Source organism: Peromyscus californicus, unplaced genomic scaffold (genome assembly GCF_007827085.1).
Source record: "Peromyscus californicus insignis strain IS unplaced genomic scaffold, ASM782708v3 Scaffold_4__1_contigs__length_199733344, whole genome shotgun sequence".
In the NCBI taxonomy this organism is placed as follows: domain Eukaryota; kingdom Metazoa; phylum Chordata; class Mammalia; order Rodentia; family Cricetidae; genus Peromyscus; species Peromyscus californicus.
The window spans coordinates 164,966,754-164,994,344 of record NW_026294562.1 but is presented as its reverse complement, the minus strand read 5'-3'; the positions used below and the strand labels follow the sequence as shown (position 1 = coordinate 164,994,344).

The 27,591-nt window shown below is 38.1% G+C and overlaps 1 protein-coding gene across 1 annotated transcript; it reads right to left on the bottom strand.

The window, feature by feature from the left end:
* Positions 1-135: 135 nt before the first annotated feature.
* On the bottom strand, positions 136-22,506 carry LOC128094704 (sulfotransferase 2A1-like). The gene is made up of 6 exons (XM_052713195.1): positions 22,374-22,506; positions 21,101-21,309; positions 19,127-19,253; positions 15,984-16,078; positions 6,408-6,585; positions 136-248 (listed from the first exon to the last, which is right to left on the bottom strand). Exons 1-6 carry the CDS (start codon positions 22,504-22,506, stop codon positions 136-138), a joined length of 855 nt encoding a protein of 284 aa, XP_052569155.1.
* Between the last annotated feature and the right edge of the window lie 5,085 nt (positions 22,507-27,591).

Genomic DNA, 27,591 nt, shown 5'->3' with positions numbered 1-27,591 from the left:
ATCAATTAATATCTAAAAAAAAACCCTCTACAATTCAATAACAAGATTTATTCTGTGACAACATCCAGTCATTCACATGTACAAGAACAGGAAAATAAACCCCACTCACCATATTTTTTTTACAATTTTAAGAACTTATTCCCATGGAAACAGCCCTGGAGGGAAACCGGCCATTTTCTCCTGGAACACTTTATCAAAAGCTTCAGCTTGGGCTACTGTAAAGTGATTCTTCCAGTCCCCAGGCATGCCTAGAAAATGTGAAGCAGACATACATTTGTTAATGATGACCTCAACACTGCTGTCAGTCCTTCTTTCACATGCTCTTACCATGTACTTGACAAGGGCCACACAGTTAATAAAGGGGAAGTGCCAATGACTTCCAGAACACATCTTATCCCTTGAAAAATTATATATCAGAATTCTACTTCTGTGGCAATGATGTCCTCCCTCCTCCTATCTCATATCAACTACACACTCTAAGGGCTTCCACACTAGCTCTAGCTTTTAGATGTTGAGATTATTCCTGCTTCCCACTACACCTGCATCCATCACACTGCCCAACCCAAAAGAGTTTCTTATCTCAATTATCTAAGCAGATTTCAGTTGTTCTTTCTAAATTTTAGTGTTTACTTTTAAAACTTCTAAAAAACATGCAAGCAACTTTTAAAAGATCTTTAAAATTATGTTTAGTTATGTGTGTGTAGGTACACATGAACGCAGGTTCCTGCAGAGCTTTGAGGCATCTGATCTCTTTGAGCTGGAGATGCACAATGTTGTGAGGTACATGCCAATCGTCTTGACGCTTTCATCAGATGCAAGAGACTCAGATACTGCCAGCTGAGAAAATCCCAAGACTTCTATTTTCAGTCAATATAGTGTCTGGTGATGCATGAAGAACTACATGATCTTTTTACCATATCTTTTCACCGGACTTTGGTTCTCATCACTCCATTCTAGTATGTATTTGGTTTTGACATTAGAGATGACAAATTGTCCATCTGCTCTCATTGAACTGTGTGTTCCTTCTTTCTAGAGTGCTGATGTCTTCCATATACTCACTTGATGTTCTTTGGTTTCCCAATTTATGCCGCTGTGACCACCTCTTCCTGTCTTCCCTCCATGTAGAACTCTGAAGGCCCATCCTTGCTGTCTGTTATTTCATAACTGTGACACTTTGATGAATTTCCTTTTCGTAAAGATGCTTGAAATATGTATTCAATATATTTAAAAAGTAAAATGTTTCTTTTATCACCAAAGTCTTCATTCTTCAAATCATATCAGACACATAGATCATACTCAATATGGAATTGTTGAAAGCATTCATGAGTGAGTGAGGAAGGTACTGACTGGCCTTGTTTCCACTTTTCTGATGAAGAAAAATTAGTCCTTGAGATGTTACTCAGCATGAGAGTGGTGGATGTGAACTTGAAGCAAAAAGGACTGATAGTAGAAGTCACGGTTTTCCTCACCACATTGTATTTCTTATATATCATATAAGTTAACTTTAAATCCCCAGTGGTATTATTAAAGGAAATATACAATATTCAGAATTAAATGGTAATTATTGATATACCATATTCAAATAATATGCCATTAATCGATATGACTATTAGAGTGCCATCAATTAAGAAGGTAACCTGTCAGTATTCAATGCTACTCTCAGCTTTCTTATTATCTTCATTATTAGAACGAATTTCTTTAATGTTTCCCATAGCACACCTGGTTCTTGATAAGCCAGACTGGATGCTGAGCTACCAGAATCTCAGTAAATTCAATATGGCTGCCCACTTGGATTGAATTAGTCCAGATGAGAGAAGCATGTCTTTGCAGGTACACACATGAAGTTGTAAGTCGAATTATGTCAAAATCCTGTGCACCTTACAAGCATGTATTTCTCTTCATTCACTCTTTCTAAAAATCACCTCAAACTCTGGTGTGTCAGGAGACAGGATAATCCTAATGCTTGGTGGCTTAAGTCTTGTTGAAAAGGAACTTCCTCATAGTTCTGGAGGTTTCAGTTCTCCCAATAGGTTGTTGTCCATACCTTTCCTGGCTTTTTATTGGCTCACAGTTAGTATGCTTATCTCTAGGTCTTCTTCCCTCTGTATCTCAGATTAATGCCTTCTCAGGACACCAGTGAAAATGATTAGTGGCTCAAGCATTGTATTTAGGAAACATCCACTCTGAAGTATTGAGGTCCAAAACCTTTGAAGTTTGTCAGAAGATTTTGTTTCATCATATCTTCATTGTAACAATGTCTTTATAAAAGTTCTGTCTACTAAACAGCAGATGAATGGGAATGACCATCTCTCTGGTCTGTATTTCCTGCAGTATCAAAATATGGAATTGTAATGATCAACATTGCTTGTGGAAAAATATTGCTTGAAGCTTCAAACCAGATTCATCCCACCTAGCCAAATGATTGAGTCTCCCAGGTAAAGAGTAGCTCTCCAGAGGCAAAAACAGGTATTTTTCTTGGATCCTGAGAAGAGCAACTAAAGGAGAGTGAATTCCTCCCACTTAAAGCCAATCTAACAGCTATCAAAGCTTTTCATGGATTGTGATTTAGGGAATTAGGTATTTAATGGTAAGTAATTAAATTAATTTTAGAATTAATCTTTGATCTGCTCATACTTTCAAGATGAAAAAAAAGGAACCAATCTGATGTATGAATTGAAAAGACCAACATTATCCTCATGCATCTTATTCTTTCAAAAGTGTTTCCCAGATATCCATCTCAGCATCCTCTATAATGAAGTCATGAGTCAGGGTGGGGAAAGTAATGAAGTTGGTCTCCCCCTTCAATGACCTAGTTTTCAATGGGACTTATGGCTTATAATGAGTGTGAGTACAAGAAAAATAATTCCCCAAAGTAAAAGTTATGTTCAAGTGTAAAAGAAATGAATGTCATATATAATCACTATGATGACTAAATTACAAATGACTTATGGAATCAGATCAAGTTTTTTGACAGAACTAACGTACATGGTACATGAAAAACACTATGTTTTGGAGAGACTTAACTAAAATTCATTGTGGTCATCCTGGAAGAATCTACATGGAAAAGAGGAAATGGCAGCTGTCTTCATGGAATTGTGTGCTTGATTCTATTACATCTGCTCCAGTGTGTTTCTGATAGAACTTTTACTTGTTAGTTTCCATAGCCTTTCCCTAGTGAACAAGCCACTTCATTCCCTTTGGCATTTCATTAAAGCCTTTTATGTATACATACTGTTTTACCTCTCCCAAATTCTGATTCATTACAGAAAATCCAAGAATTGGCAACTTCTCTTCTTATGTGGGACCTTCAGTTCTAGGGCAGACAACCTTGTCTTTAGAGAGTCTGAAGCACAGTAGTCTGAGGTTATCTGTCAATAGCAGTAGATTCTCCAGAGGGCTCAGTACATAGTGTACAAATGACCATATTCTTGAAGTGACATGTATGTGTGCTCAAATCTGAGCCCAAACTTCCTCTTGTGAGGACACCAGGAGTGTTGGATTAAATGCAGTCTGCTAACCACTTTAACTTACTTAGCTATATGTATAGTCCTGATGTCTTTTTATTCTAGGACATGAACCTTACAATCTAGGGTATAGGAGGTTTGGGTGTTAAGGCTAAATCATGTAAATTACTGGAAGAAGAAAATTAAATCCATTACCCAAAATACTCCATTTGCTGTGTTTTAACCCATGTTCTTTACTTGTCCCCAAAGACCTGACATCTGATTCATTCCTTCTTCACTGCCAAGTCCTATCTCACTAATTATTTGCTAATTAGGTAAAGGTGACACTCCAGGTGTGATTCTTTCTGGCAAAGTTGCTCCTCAACTTATAGCTTTGAAACCACACCCACAATCTGCTCCCAGCATAGAGAGATAGCACAGACATAGAGAAGATGGATATTCCCATTTCTGGAGAGGCAATTCAGAACAAACTGAGTAGCCCTGAACCTGAAGCAATCAAATTGAGGTTGGTAAACATCATCAGATTGTAACACTGGTGAATAACTAACTTAGTCTCTGTTTTTGTGAGACTTGGTGTGAGAAAGCAATCGTGACAGCGTCAAAATTTTTTTCAGCCATGAATGGAAGTTTTTTCTGTGTTTATCATCCCAGGTATATCTCTAGTCCCACGCACTAAATGTTTTCTTCGGAGTTTCTATGACAGGGAGACGTACAAAGCCTCATTGCAACATGTCTACCCTTCTGTTTTCCATCTAGGGTATTGAACACAACCATCTGCAATCCCAAGATGCTCTCCCAGAACAAATCACTTTTTTCAGAGCTGCTGAAGCCCACATCATCACCATGGAATGAGTCTTTTGTAAGGTTTGTGAGAAACTATGATGTGATGTGCAAGGACTTCAGAAACATTCCCAACTCAGTCTCACTGGAACAACAAGCTGCTGCCTGCACGTCTCTAGCCTCAGATGGTCCTACATTAGCTGGACAACAAATGAAGCAGTCTTCTCTTCCTGGACTTGGTAAACATTCCAGCCTTTTGGGTCCCCAGCTATGCCCCAAATTTTGGCAGGAAGGAGTGAGATGATTACATCGCCCCTTATTCATTTATTTACAAAAGACTGGAACACTGATTTCCTAACCTAGGATATACAGCTAAGGTGCCTATTTAACATATGCTATCAAAAATTACTAATGTTCTCAGTAGGCTAAAAGATTTACTGCTGCTTTAATTTTAGACATTATTATACTCATTGCTATGGGTAATCAAATTCAAAATATTAAGGTTAGATTAACTGTCTCTTGTCATTCACAATTTAAATGGATTTATGTCACTCCACTTCCATACAATAGTTTCTAAGATAATCTAGGCACAGGTTAGGTCCTACCTCCATGGCCTATGAAACAATCCTAAACTAATGACAAACATACAGTCTTTACTTCAACAAAGTATAGCCATTATTTCAGCTCAATTAGAGGCCACCTTGGCTTCTGAGGTTACAAACAGATTTTTACAATCTCTCACTTCTTTTGTTCAGGACAAAGCTTTTTGTCTATTATCATTAATTTGGGAATAATCCTAGGAGTTGTGCTTATTTTGATTCTTGTCCTTCCAGCCATCTTTTTTTTTTAAAAAGGGGGAGATGGCACAGCCATATCTGAATGGAATGGCAGAAATCATAAAGCCGGCACAGCTGCTTGACAAAGATCCAACAAAGCTGAGCCACATGATGGCTGCCATGCCACCTTTGGTTCTCATCTTCACCTTTTACATACTTGGGGCACTTTTAATATTTGTACAATTTGGGGATGTTGAGTTGATGGAAAATTCCTTATGAATCATTTATGCCTTCTCCCAGGAATGCTGCTTCTAAGCTTATCCAGGAAAGTCCTAAGCATACTATCCCCCAACAAACACTTCGAGGGAGATATCCTTATCTACTTGAAGGTCTTCTTTACGCCTTGAAGGTTGTGACACATAAAGAAGCAGCCAGAGGTCTCTTCATGAGGCTATGAGATATTCTTGAAACATCTGTCCCTGTATTTACACTGGAACAAGATATTCAAAACAAAGTAAATTCAAAAAGGTCAACAAGATCTGGTGGGCTAGAGGAGTTGGCCACAGCTCAGGTTACAAGCCTCTTCCCACTGTACACTCAGACAATTATGTGACATACAATTCTGCCCCACATAGAGACATAGTGATAAAGAAAGTATATAGTGGAAAGATGATAAAAGTATAAGAAGTCAGGACCTCCCTTTCTTAAAATTTAAAGCCACTATAATGTCAAGGAGCAACAGAATGCCAAATACTATAAAGATATAAATGTGAACATTGATTGTATTATGCCAGGATTTGAATAATAACTACAGCAGCTTTAGCCTGAGGATTTTTCCTGGGCACTCTGACCACTAAGAGTTAGGAATACATTGCTTGAGACATGGCAAAATGCCCAGGGTGGTTGAAGATTTTGTTTTGGTCTAATGTCCTTGAAGCAACCAAAATAACCAGCCTGAGCACAGACTGTCACATGTCTCTAGATTCTCAAAAATTGGGTTATGGGGTTAATGAGTAAGTATGATAACTCTGTTTATTAATGATGTCAAAACTTGAGGGAAAATGATAACTCTGTACTGTCATAGTTTATTAATGATGACTAAAAGATGAGCAAAAGGAAGTAAAACACAGGTCCAAAAACAAAAATGATTTGGTCTATGTTTTGGAACATCATGAATGTATCCCTGCTAACTAAATTCTGTATAAATAAACACTCTGGCTGCTAGTCAGTCAGGCTGCAAGATTCCCCCAACCACCATGGCCTGGCTCACTTCCTTTTCCCGCCAACTCCTTACACCTTATGCAGGACCCATCCACCGCTGGGGAATGGCTCCTGGTAACAAGCCCTCCACATGTTGACATAATTTAAAGCTCAAAAATGTCTTCACCTTTTCTCAAGAGAACCAAATTGTGAGTAACCATATTTTCAGGGATGAGACTGAAATTGGACATTTTATTTTCTTTCATGACTTGAAAGGAGCTGTACTTGAGGACCATATCCAGCTCATCTGGCTCTAATTTTTTTCCTAGGAAGTCACAAATCTTCTTTATGATGCTCTTTGGGTCCTAAAAGAAGAAACAAAAATGAAGGTAATCAACAGAAAGCTCTGAGAGAACAGATGCAGAGATTGGAACTATGGATGGAAGATGAAGAAAGGGACATGAAAAAAGAAATGGCATCATGAAATGATAAAGGATTTTTGAAAGAAACAGAACATGTAGAGAGGGTAAGAGTCCCACACAGCATTTGTATATAGAGTAGGCTTGAATTGTGACTGATCTGTTGCCCTAAAAGACAGAGGCTGGAATTTCTTCTGGGGAGGAGAGGATATTAGAGACAGGGTTTCATATAACCAATGTTGTTCTCAAGCTTACTTCATAGTGGCTGAAGTCCTTGAACATCTGATCCTCCTGCTTCCATCTCTGTAGTGCTGTGTTCACAGGTGTGTGCCAACCCACCTACTAAATGCACTGCAATGTTTTTTCTTGAGAGAGGATCTCACTATGGAGCCCTGTCTGATGGAATGCAAGTTGCTCTGGAGACCAGACTGACCTCAGACTCAAAGAGGTCAGAGATCTACCCACATGCCTTTACCACCTAAGTGTTGATATTAAAGGTGTGCACCACCATACCCAACCTGCCCTGAGATGTTCAAAAAGACTTATAGAAATAATTCTAGACAGTGATCCATGGGAATGAAGGCAATGTGTGCAAAGAATTTGAGAGAGGTTAATGTTTACACAACATAATACTGTATTCTATGATTAAATGAGAATAATATAAGTTTACACTTTCATGAGACTGATCTGAATAATTATTACTTGGGGGTACTTCTGGAGATATTAGTTTGTGTTGAGTTTTACCTCATGCTGTAACTCAGATGGGCATCACATTCACAGTCTTTCTGCTTCAGATATCATATTCTGGAAATACAGCTGTGCACTGCCACAACAGGGTTAATACTAAGAAATAGTCACAAGAAGGCACAGGTTTGGACTTTGCTTTGAATTCCAGTTCTTTTCCTGGGGTCCTAAAGGTATTATTATTTCAAAACTTTTATTACATATTTTATCACAGATTCAGTTAATATTTCAAGGGAAGGTAAACAACCATAGAAATAACAGAAAAAATGTGTTGAATGGTTGGACAGAAAACATATGGGAAACTGCACTTACAACAGAGACAGCTGAGTAAGGAAGCTTATGGGGAATACTGAATTTTATGAAGAGAAAGTGAAAGGTTTTACAAAAGACAAAGCAATCCTTGGTATTGCTACTTATGTGGAAACTTTCTGTTCCTGGATGATAACATTAAGAGATCAATTTCCTTTTGAATAATCCAATTTTTTGTTGCTCCTGAATACTTTTCATTAAAAATTATTTTTGACTCCTGCCATAGAAGCAGGTATGCTGACTGCAGAATTACCTTTCCCTGTGCTCCTCCAGACCCAGTTCCCCAGTCTCATCCCCAGTTATTCCACGGAAAATCTGTAGCAACTCCCCCCTCCCATCCAGAGTAGATTCCACAGATCTTAGGACCTGTCCTCAAACTCATTGCACTATCCCAACATCCAAATCCAACAGGCCCTTATTTGGAAACCAAAGACTACTCTGGCCATGGAAGAGGTAAGCTAAGTACAGATCTTCACCTCCCCCTCATTCCTTTGAGTCCATTCCCCCAGGTTACCACCAACTCTGAAACAGAGCACCTGCCTTACACACTCACATCTCTAGTGCATTTCCCAGACACTTCCTAATGTCCCAATACCAGTGCAGTGATTTGTTTCATACCTCAACTCCATCATGCAATTCCTGGGAACCCACAGACCAAGCTGGGCAGGGAACAGTTAGGCTAAATGCAAACCTTCACCTTTCCATTAGCTCCTTCAAGTCCAGTCTCCTAGTCTCCTTCCCAGCTCTATGTAGAGCACCTGCTACAGTCTTCTACCCCAAATGCCCTTGTTTCATATGGATAACACAAATACACAAATCTTATCTTCCCAAGTTCCTTCTCCCTACTCATTGTTTTGTCCTAGCCAATCCTGAAATGCAAATAACACTCCTTAAGTACATGCAGGCCACTCTAACCAGGAAAGCAAGTAGGTTAACTGCAGATCTTCATCTTTCCCTGCATTCTTCCAAGTCCATGCCTCAATCTCATTTACAGCTTGATATTGAACTTTTGCTGTGGCCTGACCTCACTCAGTGGCCACATTTTCTTCCCTCTTATGGACCTTCTAATGACCTCCTCCTAGATGATCCCCATTCCTAAGTGTCAGCTTTCTATATCTGGAAACATTTTATCTGGAACTCCTTCTGTTCACACCTATCAGAATCCCAGAAGTATTTCCTACAATGCAACACACAGCCACCACACTCTCCTAAGTACCAGACAGAGCAACAAAAATTTAGGAAAGAAGCACCAACCCAACAAAGACAAGGCCAGATATCCTCACACAGAATTACAATTTACCAGTCCCAGATGGCTAGATGTCAACCTAAAAGCACAGTATACATACATATGAGGACCATCTAAATAATGTGAACTAATAATGGGGGAGATGGTGTTCCAAATGGACATCTCTTGTCACCAAAGGAATTTTTTATTACTGAGACTGGTTTATATCTAATTGAGCTGTTGGCCAAAGAGACCTCATGGGAACCCCTAACAACACAGGCTATAGGTTGCTATTCACAAACTGAAGGCAAAGTGCTATTGCTGAAGTCAACACCCTTATAACTGATTTAACATGGAGATGCTTGGCTGGTGACTACATAGAGCTTTCATCTCTACTTTCTAGCATTTTTGTTACTGGAATGTAATTTTCACACTATCAAAAGAGAAATGGTAACATGAAGCCAGCCACAAATCCTTTGATCTACAAAGGTGTTTGCTGTGGAGCAATTCTTTTCTACATTATGAATATGTATTACTCACCTTGGTTAATAAAAAGGCGACAGGCAGTTAGCCAGGTAGGAAGTTAGATGAGAAAAAAAAACGGAGAATGATAGGATGAACAAGAGTGGATTCAGGAGGGATGCCAGCCAGCTGATCAGGAAGCAAGTCATGCTGGAGGACATGTAAAGCCACAAGCAACTAGGCATTACGAAGATTAATAGAAATGGCTTATATTAAATATAAGATTGAGCTGATAACAAGCTTACACTATCAGCAAAGATTTACAATACATATTCAGTCACTGATTCTGCATTTTGGGCCTAGGCAGTTGGGATAGGAAATGTCCCTTTACATATGGCATTCCAATGTGTGGCCAAAGTTTTCACATAAAACCTGAAAAGGCTTAAAAAAGGATACTAGACAAACAAGAATGTAGTCAAGCATGGCTTTTTGGTAGTGACCTTTTCTCCAGTGGGCTCTGTTTGCTGGCAGTGAGCAGAGGCATGGTTCCTTTAGGAGATGACTTTGTGGCTTGGTGCTAGTGGAAAATTGGGCAATGGCTCTTTTAAGAGGCCCTACTACCAAACACTTACATGGTGTTTTTGAGCAGCTGGCAACATGCTACTCTGGGGTAGCATGGACCTACAAATTTCCTAGAGATCAGGAAGTAAACATGGTTTCCAATGCTGGTGGTAAACATGCCTCTGACATGAGACCAGACTCTCGGGGAACAGAGTTTGAAAAGCTAGCACCAGCATGTTGTGATCTATATGGTGATATTTTATTTGCACTGAAATGTGATTTTATTTTGTTAATAAATAAAGTTTCCTGGGGGTCAGAGCTAAAAGCAAGCCATTTAGCAGAAGTCAGTGGTGGCACACACCCTTAATCTGATCACATGGCAGGCAGAGTTTTTGTGTGTTCAAGGACACAGCCAAGTGGTGACACGATCCTTTAATCTCAGTATGAACTATAGAGACCTGGAGGTCTGTATAGACAGGCAGTGATGAGGAAATCATGTGGTTGCGTTTAAAGCCAATGAGAAGGTAGAACAGAAAGGCAATAAAAAGACAGGTCACACAGGAGATGGTCTCTCTCTCAGGGAAGGACAGCAGTGAATTGTAAGCTAAAGGCTTTGCTAGTGCTCTGGTCTTTTGGGCTTTTAACTCTGCATTTGGCTCTGTGTTTCTTATTTAATAAGACTGTTCAGAATTTCATCTACAGATCTAACTTATACAACAGTTTTTTTTTTGTTCATGCAGACAGAAAAGTTTATAGATATGCAGTAAGGAACATGTTCAGACAAAGGGAGCCTCTAAATGGGTCACATTGTGTTTAAAAATATTCATCAGGTTGGAAGAGAGAAAAAAGTATATATTCCTACATTATATTCATACATTAAAGAAACATAGTTTTAAAATAAAGTAAATTCCTTAAACAATAAGCCCCGTGAATGCGAAAAACACATAGGCAGTATGGATACTGTATGTTTTTGTGTTGTCTTTGAATCTTTTGACTACTCATCAACAAATGAGAACTGCAAAGAACCAATTGATTATGAAAGCTACTAGATGCAAACAACCTATATATTTTAAAATCATCTTGATATCAAAATTTAAGTCAAAAATATGTTACTTTGGGAAAAGGATCTCCTTTGATTTCCACAGGAAGGGAGAGACTCTGGATTCATTCTAGGTCAAGAAAAATCAGGTTTGAATATAAAACAACCCCCTGAAAAATTTCATATGGGAACAGATGGCAAAGTTGAAGAGGTTTGAGAGTGCCTCTGTTACAGTTCACTCTGAGTTCTGCATCAGAACATCTTCAAGGCTGCTGGCTAAGTTGATCCAGCCTCACAGAGTACTTCAGTCAGGACTTGGCCATAATCCTAAATTTTCTCAGGATCACCAAAAGATTACTAACTCCCATAACCAACAGGAAGTAATCTAGAGAAATACACCAACATTCCGAAAAGTAAATTATGAATGTTTGTCATGATGTAGGGGGGCTGGTTACAAGTTGTTATACATAATGATCAGAACAAAAAAATGCTAAACAAAGGAGATTAGATTCAGGAATCTTGTTCTGAAAAGAAAAAGGGGGGTATAGAAATGATAGGATAAAATGCTAGATTATTGAATTCACTTCAATCCAAAAAACAAGTATTAATCCCATGTATTTTACACTGATATGGATTTTGGTTTATTGATACAAATTTAAAGTGAATTTTGTTATACTATATGTAACTCTACTCTTATTTCAGGTATTATGTTTATGCATCTCATTTAAAAATGTAATATATAGTTAAGTACAGATTAATAGTCATCTATAATAGCAAACTTACAGTCATGCTATTTAGGTCTTCTAGGCATACAGAGATATATTTCAGATAGACAGGCAATCTTCAAACACTTCAAAGACCTACAGAATATGGCACTTAAAATGTTTTAAGAACTTAGATGTTTCTTGATTTAGTGAGACATGTCTGCTCCTAGGATTACCAATTAAATCAAAGAGGATGATGGGTATCGAAGAAATTGTATATGGAGTTTGTTTTCTTTATGGCAAAAGTAAGCCATGGGGGTAAAGAAACTGCCCTTTCCTCAATTGCTGACAGTTACTCTTTAAACTGGACCAGCAGGATACAAGAAAGGTGACTGCTGAACTTTGCCAAGACAGTGTAGGACAGTGCTTCAAAATTTCTCTTTCACAGGAAAGTCTGTCAGATACTCTTGTCCTATAGGTCACATTTGGATGCCCCAATGTTACAGCCGAATTTTGGGTGACTGTCCAAGCAACCTGATGTCCCTGTTATTAGGTAACTTTTAAGCTTTCTGGATTTTTTTTATGGAGTTACAGACTAAATAGTTATAATTGTAGTTTCCCTTAGTTATAATAGAAAGGAAATTTGATAGAAAACTTTAGAAAAACCAAGATAAGATAGATCAGTATTTTCTCTAATTTTGCCAAATATAAATGAATTAAATTTTGTTACAGCAATTTTTACTTCATAAGTGTTTTAGTTGTATATAGTTTTACTATACTAAGGTTAAGATATTACTTTCTGTTAGACAAAAAGTGGAGTATTCTGTGTAACAATCTTTTTCTATAACATGAATATGTATTACTCACATTGGTTAATAAAAAGCTGACTAACTCAAGCCAGGCAGTGGTGGCTCACACCTTTAATCCCAGCACTCAGGAGGCTGAGCCAGGTGGATCTCTGTGAATTCGAGGCTAGCCTGGTCTACAGAGCGAGATCCAGGACAGGCACCAAAACTATGCAGAGAAACCCTGTCTCAAAAAACCAAAAAAAAAAAAAAACCAGACTAACTCACATTCAGCCTCTGAGTTAGTTATTTGGGACCAGGTGGTTGGGACAGGAATCTCCCTTTTACATAGTCCTACTTGCAAGATATGCTAGGGCAATGATGACACAAAGCTCATGGGGTTAGCCAATATATGATTTTACTTAAGTCCCACTCCAGGAGATGGAACATATAGCTGACAATGCTTTGGTGACCAGAGTCTAGACAGCCTGGGGACCTCTGGTAAAACCAAGTAATACTGGTCTGGAAAATTAGTGACAAAAACGACTCTAGATGGTGTTCTGCTGTGCTCAGATTAGTGCCTTGTACAGCCATCATCAGAGAAGTTTTCTCACAAAGCAGTCAGGAACGAAAATAGAGATTCACAGACAGAGAATACACAGAGTTTGAGATACTTTTGAACAATCAGCCCTAAAAGGTATGTTTCCACCAAATCTCTCACTTTAGAGCTCAGATAACTCTTCAGAAGAAGAAGAAAGAGTGTTAGCACCAGAGAATAGGGAGGACACTAAGAAAACATGACCATCCACATCAACACAAGAAAAGCTCATATGAACCCACAGACTGGAGCAGCATGCATAGTGCCACACCAGTCTGCAACAATCCTCTGCTTATATGTTAGGGCCTATGGTTTAGTGATTTTGTTGTCTTCCTGGATATTCTAGCATGTGAGTCTCTGCTTGCGCCTTCTCTTGTACTGTTTTCCTTCTGTTGGTTTGTCTTGTCCAACTCTGAGGGGATAATATTATTTCATCATATTGTGCTTCATTTTGTTGTATTTTTTTAAATTAATGAATGGAAATCGAGCCACTAGAGTAAAGGTTAATGACTGAAATGTCATTTATACATGCTAGGAAAGGGAAAATCAATTTCTCCAATGAAGTGACACTGGATATATCAATGACTCTAGGGAAGTCCTCCTATGTAAGAGTAGTTGACCAACATATAATAGGCTTTACGGGGTTTTTTTTTTTTTGTGTGTGTGTGTGATGGTATTGTGTTCCCTGAAATATCGTGCATGCTAATAAACTTATCAGAGTCAGAGCATAGAACAGCCACAATATTAAACATAGAGGATAGGCAGTGGTAGTACATGCCTTTAATCCTAGCACTCCAGAGGCAGAGATCTACCTGGATCTCTGTATGTTCAAGGATACAGCCAAGCATGGTGACTCATGCCTTTAATCCCAGAAAGTGAGCCTTTAATCCCAGGGAGTGATGGCAGAAAGCAGAGAGTTATATAAGTCATGAAGACCAGAAACTCGAAGCTTTTGGCTGGTTAAGCTTTTAGGCTTTTGAGTAGCAGTCAGCTGAGGTTCATTCTGGATGAGAACTCAGAGGCTTCCATTCTAGCCCCACATTGGGCACCAGATATACCATGGATCTTAAAGAGTCTTATTAATAAAAACATACCAGGTTGATCTCAGTCCTCGGGGGAGGCTTTGCCCTGGAAGAGGTGGGAATAGGGGGTGTGCTGAGGGGAAGGGGAGGGGGGGCGGGAGGGGGGAGAACATGGGAAACCATGGCTGATATATAGAACTGAACTGTATTGCAAAATGAAAAAAAAACCTGGGAGCCAGGTATTAGGGCAAATGCTAGATGATTAGAGAAGCAGAACAAGCCACAGCTACCTCACCTCACCAGTTCCTCAGCTCATCCTGTTTCTTCAGACTGGAGTCTTCTGAGTTAGTTTGTTTGTTTTTGTGCATGTGCAGGGGCTTTTATTTAGTTGAAGTTCAGTGTTTCTATTTTTTCTTTTTGGTATTGTTTTATTTTGTTTTCTTTCAGGGGGATTATTGTTTTTTTTTTTGAATTTTTTTTCTGAAAGAATTTAAGGTTGGATAGATAGGGAGGAGGGGAATATTCGGAAGAAATAGTGGGAGAGATATAACATGATCAAATGTATTTAAATTAAAAAATTGTTTTAAATAGTAAAAAATTTAATATGATGAGTAAAACTGAAAACAAAGAAGCTACAGCTATCAATAACCTTCATCATTACCAGAGTCTAATTCTAAAAGGTAAACAGTGGCTGTAAGACTGCTTCTTTTAATACTTAACTAAATTATTTGAATGGTTCTAAGGATGGGCAAGTGTTTTGTCTGACAGAGTATACACTTTTGTTCTTGTTCAGTAAAAACTACAATTGATATCTTTTTCTGTGCTTTGTAAATAATTGTTACCTTTCACCCATAACTTCAAAAGTACTTAAACTTTTGAATTGCTGATCATATGAGAATATGTTTGTTCTTATATGCTTGGTGTCATTATTCTGTGTCCATCATTAGAGAGAGTACTTTTTTAGCTAAATGACAATAAAATACACAAATGAACTTAAAATTATTTTAATTAATGATCTTTTGAAACAATGTCTCTTATAGTCAAGGTTGCCCTCAAACCCACCATACAAAGAAGGATAACCTAAAACTCTTGAATCTGACTCTCTCTCCCAGTGCTGGTTTTAGACTCATGTGACACCTTGCCAAGATATTTCTTTAATTTATTAAAATAAGAGATATTTGAGACATATGCACAGTACTTAATCATATTGATATCCTTCTGTGGAGCATTTCAATGAAATGAAAGCTGCAATGATCTGATAAAGGTGTGCCCTATCAGTCTATTTACAAATATGACATTACTAAACGTTCAAAATTTTAGATTATCTCTACAAAGAGTTTTGAAATCTCCATTGTGTTCTAGCCCATCATATAGAATCCTCTGTACTGCAGAGCACAGGACACGGTCCTCCCTGATTGACTGCATCCTGTACATGTCTAGTCAGATGTGAGTATCACTCAGTGCTGTTCATGTGACTTCAGCTCTTGTGCTTTCCCAGGATTCACAGATGGATTTCCTGCCTTTGTCTCTCTTTTTGCCATCAAGGGGAGATGACACACATTTGGGCACAACAGTGAAATGACACCACTTTACCCATTCCCCACTGACCACTGGGTTATTAGGTGTATTGAATGTGTTGCATAGACAGAATTAAAACACCTATAGTGCAAATGTGAGCTACCCCAGAATGGATTAGGGTAAAGAATTTGTGGGTGATGGACAAAGAGGCTAGAGAGAAAGTGCCAGATGCAGGGCAATAAAGGACATGGAACATAATCTCACTTTTATTGACTCTTCATTAGCCTAACATTTACATGGGGATACTGAGGAATGTCAGATGCTGCATGGTGTGAGTTTGTGAGAATCTTTGTGATTGCTGTAAGAAATAAAGCTACCTGTTTCATGTCTTCATAGTTCAGTAGCAGGAAGTTGTCCTTTTCTCTCATGGACAGCCAGGCACGTGTGTGCTCAAACCATGATCCATATACCACTGTATGAAGGGAAGAGGAAAGAGTTGATTATAAAGTATGAAAGTGAGGTCTGCCTGATGTTCTTCACTTTTCTGGAAATGCAGACAGTATTTAAAATATACAATGTCAAATTGGGCCCATACACACAGATAGTGAGCTGATTAAATCAAATTCCTTAGTAAACTCATCACCTCACAACCTTACCCCTGATACCACATGGAGACATACTCTTATTGGGCTGCCTTGATGGAGGTATGTGTTGCGGAAAAGCAATCATGCCAATACAGTAAGCCAGGGGTTCTTGGCATGGCCAGGCTTGGACTTTGTATTACCATCATGTCTGAAGGTTTATCTTAACCCTTTCTGAGGGAGATCCCCTCATCCTGGCATCTACCTCCAAGCTTCCACCACTTCTCAATAGTGATTCATCAACTAGCCTCCCAAAACACAGACAACTAGAGACTTTCCAGGCACAGCCCAAATGCTTCACCCCAAAGCTTCATTTACATTCCTAGGACTATTGTGATGTGTTCTCAACAGTCACAATGTCTTCCCTGTTCCTTGTCTAAGGCTTTCTGTAAAAGTCTCAGCCTCCATTGCACTCTTGGATTGGTCACCATTATCTGGAGAACTAACAGAATCAAGTCAGGATAGAAGTTCAGAGTTAAGCCATAGTCAGAGCAGTAGGACGCATGAATTCAAGAAATACATGATTTGATTAAAACCTGGGGGTAAATGATCTACACAGAAGTAGTAGAGGGAAAGTGAATAGAAGAATAGATGACAGAATTTTTTATTGAAAGCTGGGGTAAATGATCCACAGTTAAGTAGTGATGGGAACGTAAATTGCACAATACATGACAGAATTAAGCCACTTGAGATTGAAAGCCGTGCTGAGGTCATGGCTCAGTGGAAAGTCTTTGCCTTGCATGTGTGAGGACCAGAGTTTGTGTCCTCTGGAAGGACTCAAAGATGGTGATGCCATAAATTTGTTACCCTAGTGCTCCTTCTGTGACATGGGAAGTGGAGATAGGAGAATGCTCAGAAACCTGGGACCAGCTAATCTGGCACACACAGTGCTGAACAAAAAAAAAGAGAGACTCTGTCTCAAACAAGGTAGAAATTAAGGCTCAACACCTGATGTTGTTGTTTGTCTTCCACACTCAAGCTTTGGCACAAGAACAGCCACATTCTCACATTTATATGCATACCATGGTAAATACACACACACACACACACACACACACACACACACACACACACACACACACACCTATGCACATCAAAAGAACAGCTAAAATCCGAGCCAAATGTGGTGTCATACATCTGTGATACTAAAACTCAGGGTAGAAACAAGAGAAGACCAGAGGATCAATGTCATTTTCCAGTACACAGAGAAATTGCGGCCACCATTGCGTACAACAGATCCTGTCTGAAAAGAAACAAAAAGCCAAAACTATGTAGGTTTGAGCACCAAAAATAAGCCAATGACATATATATATATATATCTTACAATTAACAGCTGTTCTGCCTTTGAAGTCCTTTTAAAAGATATGTGTTTATTTGGAGATTTAAAAGATTGCAGAGTGTATGTTAACAAGTCTGCCTCAGTATTGGCATATAGGCAAGGACGCTCTTGAACTATGGATTCACTTGAATCCACCCCATGAATAATGTGATTGCAGGCTTGCACCATACTAAATAGACTGGATATTTACTCTTATGTTACATTTTAATTGATATGTTTCAAGTGATGAGACTTGATGACTCTCTCCAACAACAGACAACTACAAGATCTGAGAGTTTGCAGGGAGCAATGTTCAACAAGCACACAACTCAGTGCCTGCTTGCTTCCTAGTAAAGTGTGGTAAAGAAGACAGAAAGATCCAATGACAAAGAAGAGAAGAGTGATATTTTTGTATGATGTTGGTAAGAATGATTCCCATCAATACAACAACCTGTTGAATGAAATCAAATGAAGGTGTGAATCAAGGTTGTATTACATCATTAATAACCAAATCAATGAACAGAGTGAGGGGGAAAGTCATCTGGTAGAGAGAGATGTGGAGAAGAGGAGAGAGAGTGGGAAGGAGAGAGAAAGAGAGAGAGACAGAGACAGAGATAGGATGTTATACATGGTATTCACAGAACATACAAGGCCGTAGAGACTTGAAGTTAATGAAATCACTTTTAAAACATTTATTTTTATTTTTTTGTATGTTTGTTCATTTTTATTTGAGTATAAATCTCTCCCGCCCGTGTGTGTTTGTGTGTGTGTGTGTGTGTGTGTGTGTGTGTGTGTGTGTGTGTGCGTGTGCGCGTGCGTGCCGACCCACAGAGATGAGAAGAGTATCAGTTACCCTGAACCCGGAGTCATGTAAAATTTTGAGACACCTGATGTGGGTGCTGGGAAAAAACTCCACTCCCCTAAATAACATCAAGTGTTTTGAACCACTGCAGTATCTATCCAGCCCATAATAACATACTTTAGAAGAGTAAGTTATTAAATCAAATTTATTGCAATATAAAATGTAGAAATTAGCACAAATGATCTACACAACTAATAAATAGCAAATGAAGCAAATAGAGATACAAAAGGGAATTGTGACATTATGAGATAACAATGGATTAAAACGTGCTTATTGTGTAAACCTGATTACCAAACTGTCTCTGTAACCCACATCAGTTAGAAGGAGACAACTGACACCATAAAGTAGTTCTCAGATTCTCACAAATGTTCTTTGGGATGTGTGTACTCACACAGACAATCATGCACACATACACACCAGATCATAATAAATAAGATATTATTAAAGGAAAAAAATCACAGTGTGAATGCAAGGCAGAGGACTTGGGACAATCTAATAAGAATAAAGATAACATAATAAGAATATAGGTTTTGTAATTCCGTGATATCTGTCACTCTATGAAAAGATAAAATCTCAGGTTTATAGATATAAAAAAACATTTTTAAGATTATTTCCTGTAGTAGCCTGGGCTATATCTCACCTTGACTTTAAAAATGTCTCTGAGCCTCCCCCAAGTCCTATATTTAATAAGACACTCACCATTTCCTTTGAGGAACCATTCAAAATAAGTTGTCAGTGACTCTGGATTCTTATCAATTTTTTTCTTATGCCAGAAAAAATAACCAGACACAAGAACATCTCTGGGATTTCTGATGAGATACATCACCTTAAATGGAAAAACATATACATGAAGGTCAACATAGTCATTCCAAACCTTTTAACTGGCACAGTTTATATGAAATGACAATCAAATATCCACAAGGTTTCTAAAAAAATTTATCTGTTTTATTTGGACAAAATATTTACATAAGTACAAAACACCTATTGTCATAATCCTCTTTTATAATTTTTATTTCATTTACAAGCATGTAACAGCAAAATGACTCAGGTCAGTAATAATGTAAAAATAAAACAACAACAATAACAAAAATCTAACACCATTACTATAGTTGTAGAAATCAGTATCTTTCAGTTTGAAAAAGCATCCATGCACTATGAAAGAACATATTATATACACAGAGTGATGAGTACAGTGCTGAATCTCTCTCCAAATGAGAAACTAATCGATTTCTGCAACTATAACTACCAAATATAACTCTCAAAAGAACCATGGTTCAAAGTACAAAGCCAGTGTGTCATTGCACAATGGTGAACACAAAGACCTACAGGCAACTCAGAAATGCAGAGTTAGAGAAATAGGCTTCTTATCGGCAAAGCATAACAATTTGTTATGCAATACCAACAGCTCAGCCCTGAAATGATGCATACAAGTAACATTGTATAGACTGAACACTTTGTATTTAATATTGAGAAATACATAGATACATAAACAGATGTAACAACAATTAATGAAAAAAGAGACCATAGCCAGGCGGTATTAAAGGCACACGCCTTTAATCCCAGAACTTGGGAGGCAGAGGCAGGCGGATCTCTGTGAGTTTGAGGCCAGCCTGGGCTACCAAGTGAGATCCAGGAAAGGCGCGAAGCTACACAGAGAAACCCTGTCTCGAAAAACCAAAAAAAAAAAAAAAAGAAAAGAAAAAAGAGACCATAAAGTTGAAAGATAGAAAGGGGGAAAGATTGGAGGGAGAAAGAGGAAGGGGATTGATATATGTAATTATATTATAATTTCAAAAATAAAAGAAATACATTAAAAATATAATAATTTTAATGAAAGGAAATTTATATTTTGTACCAATTCTCTTTGTGACATTATTCTAGTATTCAACTCATTAGGTCTCAATTTCTCTAGCCAAATGTTGGCTAAATCGAGATAACACACATGCATATAAATGAATGGTCACAACTTCATTGGGATAGTTTCAAGAGAGATAATTTTTCCAAGTTTGTCTTTGTAGTTTAAGCATAAAATATTTTTAGGTTCCATGGTGGAGAAGCTTCCGGAAAACTTTCTTACTAACAAGAAGCTATGATAGGTCAGAACACAGATATCTTTGATGGTTTTTGGAGATCCTCTACCAGGGATTTGTGTGAATCCTGTAGCTACTGATCTCAGTGAACAGCTAGACACAACAAGACGCAGTGGATACAGATGAGACATGACACTTGAACAATCTCCATGATTACAGCATTGGTGCTTGATCAGGCTGCTTACACTTTGAGAAACTCTGTCTTGAGTGATTCACCCTCTGCTCATGGGATATATGTAGAATCAAGATGAGCTAATTGACTTTGTGACAGCAAAATAGTAATATCCACTGTACACAATGTTTGAACACTGTTGACCTGTATGTATAGTTCTTGAATGCTCTGGTGTGATATTATACTTCTCTCATATATTTATCTAGGATCACTGTGTGGTGAATGACATCCTGGTACTCTGATGCAGTGTGAAGAAGGGACACCTCAGCATCACCTAGTGCATGAGAATCCAAGCTTCCCTCCCCCAAACTACAAATCTGAATGCATTGCAGCAAGATCTCCAGGGCCTGTCATGGTAGAATAAGTTCAAAGAGCATTTGGTCCAAGATTTCTCAACCACTGGACACTGACCTTGGCCTTGGAGCTGAAGAAAGACTTGGGGAAAAGATGGAAGGGGAGGTGGGAGGTGAGGAGGCGTGGTCCTTCCTTACTGATCAACTTTTGATATGATGCTTTATACTCTATCCAGGGTGAGCGGTCCCAAATGGGCACAGATTGGATCCACTTTGGATTTCCCTTGGTCTGAATCAAGCAGACAGTTTCAATCAGCCAGTTAGTTCCTGAACAAGAAGGAAAAGTGATGATCACATATTTCAACAGTAACTGTGAAAAGGCATGAAGTAGAATATATAACTATACAATTTACAGTACAGCTGTTTCCAAGCACACAGACCTGTGGTGTTCACACTGTTTACATGCTGTAAGTACAAAGTATATTCATCCAGCACATTGCCAATGCTTCATATGGAAACTGAGAATGCACTCAGTTAACTCCACCTGCCTACTGTACATCCACTCCAGTCCCAGACCATTATCATTCTACACATGGTGTTCTGAGTTCAGCTATCCTGATAGGTCACAGGGATGGAGTCACAGAATCTGTCCTTTGAGAGAGGCTCCTTTGTTTTACTACCAAGCAATTGAGATGCATCCATGGTGCAGTGTGTGTATGAGTACTGCTTCTCTTAAACGTAAATAAACCCCCCTTCTGTCTATTTACCACACACACTTGTGTTTGTCTTACATGTGCAATGGTAAATAGATATTTCTCCAGCTTTCTTATCCAGGTCATTGTATGAATCTTTCCCCTGCATTCCAATGACCTTGGCTTTTCCACATTATTTAACTCTTAATGTCAGAAACATAAAACTTACCTATGTTCAGTGCTTCTGCCAACCATCAAACATCCCTCCCCCAGAACTCATGATACTTCTTGTTGGTTCCTTGTGTTTTGAGACTTTTTCCACTCTCTGGACAAGGTCCATGGTAATTCTTGTATCTAACATTGTTCCCTCTTCCATATATTCTTACATCCATGCCTTTTTCTCTTGGTGCTGTTTCTTCTGGTTATTTTATCTTTCTCCCTTCCACTCTCTTCCACACAGAGACAGATCTGCTTTAGGATCCACTGACATTGCTCTGATGGCTTAACTGATCCTCTACCCACACAGAGCAGGCTAGAGGTCTTTCTCTGAGTGCATACACAATTATTGTCACACAGCTTTCCATGCCCCAAAAGCATTTTAAACATCAGATATATAGAGCACTCCACTCATCACCCACATGAAAGGGTATCAAAGCCCTAGCCTTCCTCATGCACTTCAGGATCACTCACAGTCCTTACCTGATTTGGGGTAAGATAGTATGACTGTGTCTTCATCTCTGATCATAAACTTATCACAAATTTTTTCAATAAATTCTTTTTCAACCACTATGCCAGGTAAAGGTATTCCTCCAAACGAAATTAAGTCTGACATGGCAAAGAGCTCTTTGTGGTTGCTGTTAGGATTCCAGCATTAGCCACCTCTTCAGCTTGTAACAAATGCTGAGAGGTAAAAACTTTTTATGCAAATAAGAGAAATCATTAACAACAATGTTCATTGTAAAACTAGCTGCTGACAGGAAGAAATAGATATTGGAACAACCAGTCAAAGGTTGTTGTGTTAAGCAATTGTGACCTCATTCAGAGATCACTCTGCAGCATTTGTGAGCCTGAATTCATAACCCCAAACAAGATACTCAAAAATAAGTAATGGGACATAGAAATGGGGCTTAATTGTAAATGTTTTTAATACAATTTAGCTTTCAGAATTGTTTGAAATGTACAAAACATTACAGAGATCATAGAAAATGTTGCCATGTGCAATTACTTTTTAAAAGTAGTGGCTATTTTTGGGAAACTCAGTGCCTTAGCTATACTATAAGAAACAAATCCTCCCCCTCCCTCTCTAATACCTCTCCCTTTCCCATATTTATAATCCTTTCTTTAATTTTCATAAATGAAAATTAAAGAAGGGATCATAAATATGGGAAAGGGAAATATATATATATATATATATATATATATATATATATATATATATATATATACACACACAAATATATATATAAACATATAACCCAAACTACTGAATCCTTTTAGTTCTGTGTGTACATGAATGAATCCTGAGTTGAGCACTTTACAGGGTTTATCTCCCTGAGGCATCTGATGCTCCCTCTTTCAGTAGCCATTAACCTGATGGGTGCCTCATCTGGGGGTAAGACCTTGTAGAATTTCCCCTGTCCTTATGTGTGTACCAGTTGTTGCCATCATGCTGGTTCATTTGGCTAAATATACTATTGAGAGTTCATGGGTGCATTTTCCTGTCAGGTTGAAGGGATGTATTCTATCAGTAGGAATCCTTGGCCTTGGGGAGCTTTCTGTCACATCTTCTGAGGTTTTCCCCACTCCTTATGTTGAATGGATTCATTGCAGATGTGTCAGTTATGGTTGGGCACCTTACAACCAATTGTCTCTGCATCTTGACCAGTTATGAGACTTTGTGAAAGTCTCCATATATTACAAAGAATTGTTTCTTTGATGTGAGGTAAGAACTACATTTATCTGTGTGTAAAAGATAGGCATTTAGGAAACGTCAAGAAAGAAAACTGGTTTAGGAAACTGGAAGTAGCAGGTTCACCTCTTGGATCTATTCAATTGTTTGTCTATGTTTATAGTGCCAGACATACCTTCCGTTTGTAGAGTGTGCCTTAAATCCAATTAGACATTACTGGAAACCCCCAAGATGAAAACTCCACTATTGCACCATTGTGAATGTCATGCCAGTCAACTTATTCTTGTGGTTCACAGATGTCACACCTGGATAAGGTGAGTGATTACTCTTCTTCTGCCTTGGCAGCTTTTCACTGTATGAAAGCCATTTCCCACAGAAGTGGCTCCAGGTCAATTTCAGTTTAATTCCTCCCGTTTCTGGGTGGGTCTGAAGTGTATTATGGCTTCTACAAAAGAGTTGTAATTCAAGTTCTGTGAGCCAGTCAATGGCAAGAATACTTTATATTGTTTTGGAGGTCACTTGGACTAACTTGACCAACAGCTTGAGAGGAGGTTTCTCATGCATGTTACTGAGTTTTTCTTATATAGTCCATGGCACTTAGGAGGAGTATTATCATTATACATGGCATACCATCTTTAAAACACCTGTTGATTAATGCATATTATATGTGACCTTAGTTAGATAAGTATGAGATAATAAAATTCCCTGTGGGTTTTCAAACATCCTTAGTAGTATTTATCCCTCCTTCCTCTCTGTCACTCTGTGTTGCCCTCTGTGACCCCTTCTCAGTTAAAGTTCCCTTCTGTTTATTCTATTTCTCCCTTTGTAGTACCTGCTTTCTATTCTGGTATCTAAAGTTACTTCCTTAACTGGTCCTGTTTTACTCTCTTTGTTCTGCAGTTACTCAAGGATATAAATGCACATCTACAGACTCAAAGCCAGAAACACAAATAAAAGAGAACATTTAACATTTGTATTTTTCTGTCTGGGTTACCTCAATCACTATTACACTTTTAGTTTCACTCTTTTCTCTGAAAATTTTATGACGTCATTTTTCTCCACAGCTGAGTAGAATTCTATGGTATGTTCATACCACATTTTCATTAGTCATTCATTAGTTGAAGGGTATTTATTGTTTTCATTTCTTTTTTTTTTTTTTTGGTTTTTCGAGACAGGGTTTCTCTGTGTAGCTTTGCGCCTCTCCTGGAACTCACTTGGTAGCCCAGGCTGGCCTCGAACTCACAGAGATCTGCCTGGCTCTGCCTCCCGAGTGCTGGGATTAAAGGCGTGCGCCACCACCGCCCGGCTTGTTTTCATTTCTTAGCTATTGTGAATAGAGAAGTCATGAGCATGGCTAAGGAAGAATATGTGGATTGGGATATCAAGCTCTTTGGTCATATGCCAAGGAGTAGTGTATCTGGGCCATGTGATAATTTTTCTACACTGTTTTCCAGAGTGGCCACACCATTTTGCAATCACACAAAGAGATAGTGGGTTTCCCCTTTACCCACATAGTCACCAGTATCTATCCTCACCAGAATTTTTTTTTGAGACAGGGTTTCTCTGTGTAACTTTGTGCCTTTCCTGGATCTCATTCTCTAGACCAGGCTGGCCTCAAACTCACAGAGATCTGCCTGGCTCTGCTTCCCAAATGCTGAGATTAAAGATGTGTGCCACCACTGCCTGGCCAGAATTTTTTTGTTGGTTGTTTTCTTGATAATAGCCATTCTCACTGGAGTAAGATTAATTCTCAAAGTAGTTTTAATATTCACTTTCCTAATTTTGAAGATGTTGACCAATTTAAAAGATATTTCTCAGTCATTTTAAATTATTCTCTTGAGTATTTTTGGGTCAGAGATATTGCCCAATTTTCAAGATAGCCCATTTTTTACAATGATCATCTCTTTCTCCCGACACCCTTGTACGTTTAAAAATTTCTTTTCCTATATATTTTTTAATATTTTTCATGTAATGTATTTTATAATAATTTTCACCATCCCCAAACTTTTTCCAGATCCTAGCCTCTTTCTTATCCACTCAAATTTATCCTCTCTTTCTAAAAAGAAAAGCACAAATAAAAATACAAACAACCCCCCAAACCTAAATAAAATTACATGAAAACCCTCTCTCCTCCACTAAATAAACCTGGTGTTTGTGTTGTGTTTGCCAACTACACCTGGGTATGAGGGCTGCTTTAGAATATGGTTGATACCTCCAGTAACACTTCATTGGAGAAAAGTGACTTTCCCTTTCCTAGAAGGTATCAATCACATATAGTTTCTGGGTTAGTAATGAGACTTTGTGTCTACCTCCCTTTATTTGTACTGGAATTTTGTCTGGTCTCTATGAGTTCATAAATGTACAAACCCTCTTGTGTCTGGAATTCTCTGTTTCCTTGAAGTCATCCAAAACTTCTGGCTCCTACAATCAATCTATCTCCTGTTCTACATAGGTTTCAGAGCCATGAATAGATGGGTTTTATGAAAACATTCTGATTTGGTAGGAGTTCTCCAAGTTTCTCACTGAACATACATTGCCCAGTTGTGAGTCTCTGTGTTAATTACCATCTACTTAAAAAACATAGCTTTTCTAATGACAGTTGAGCAAGTCACCGATCTATGGGCATAGCAATATATCATCAGGAATCATTTTATTGCTTTATTCATTTAGCAGAATAATAGTAATAGATTTTGCCATAAGTCTATGACCTATGTAGAGTCATGTTCTTGGCCTAATTATCAGTGTCTGCTATACGTTCCATCTGATGGAGTTGGATTTAAATACAATTAAAAAGTTGTTGATCACTCCCATAATTGTACATCATTGTACATCTGTGCCATCATTGTACAATTATATCTTGAAGGTATGTCACTGTTGTAGGTCACAGGATTTGTAGATGTGTGAGACCCATGATTGCTCTTCTTCTCCTGCAGTGTACACAATACCTTGCAGCACTATTAATGATAATCAGAAAATTTGAAGGTTCCTGTTGGATACCAGCTCCATTTCTCCCTGTTTAATGATATAAGTTAAGTTCTGTTTTCAAAAAATAAGGCCTTACCATCTGGTTGTGGATGGTAACCAATAACATTGACAATAGCCTACAATGTTTGGGGGGGTCTATAAGACTGCTTTGATGAACAACTCACAAAATATAACCAATTCCTAGTACTTGAGATTTTAATTGGTAGCATATGATTTATAGATGAAGCATGATCTCCCCATATGTCATAATGCAAGTTAAATTGATTTGTTTACTTTAAGAAGCTTCTAAAGTAGTAGGTTTCCATACAGCTTTTCCAACCTCTTAAGTATTAATTATAGGATACAGTAGGTAAATATATATATATATATATATATATATATATATATATATAAAATCTGAAATGCTTGTGGATAAAGATTTGATCTGGCCTATTATTTTGATATTTCACAAGATTTCAGTTTGGGGAAACTATGTAAACTAACACTAGAGAATGAATCCAGTAACAATCGAATAGCGTTTTTTGGAACAGGCTTTCTTTTGGTCGCCACCCAGTTCCCAAATCATGACACGGAGATTCATTATTAGTGATGAATGCTCAGCCTTATCTAACCTAGTTCCACTAACTCTTATAACTCAAATTAATCTGTTTCTCTTAATCTACATTTTGCCTCAAGACTTTTTTACCTTTCTTTCATTCTGTATGTCCTACTTGCCCTGCTTGATCTGTGTCTAGCTTGCTGGACCTGGGTACCTGCCTCTGTTTCTCCCTCATTCTCTCCACTCTTCTTTTCTTTTTAGATTCCTCCTCCTATTTATCCTCTCTTCCCACCAGCACCACTTATACCTCTACTGCATAGCTGCTGGCTGTTCAGTTTTTTGTTAGATAAATGAGGTATATTAGGGAGGCAAAGTAAAACAAATTCAACATCTAAGTACATATTTAAACAAATGGAACATAAACAAATGTAACACATTTACATAGATAAAATAATATTCTGCAACATAAAGAAATGTAACACCTC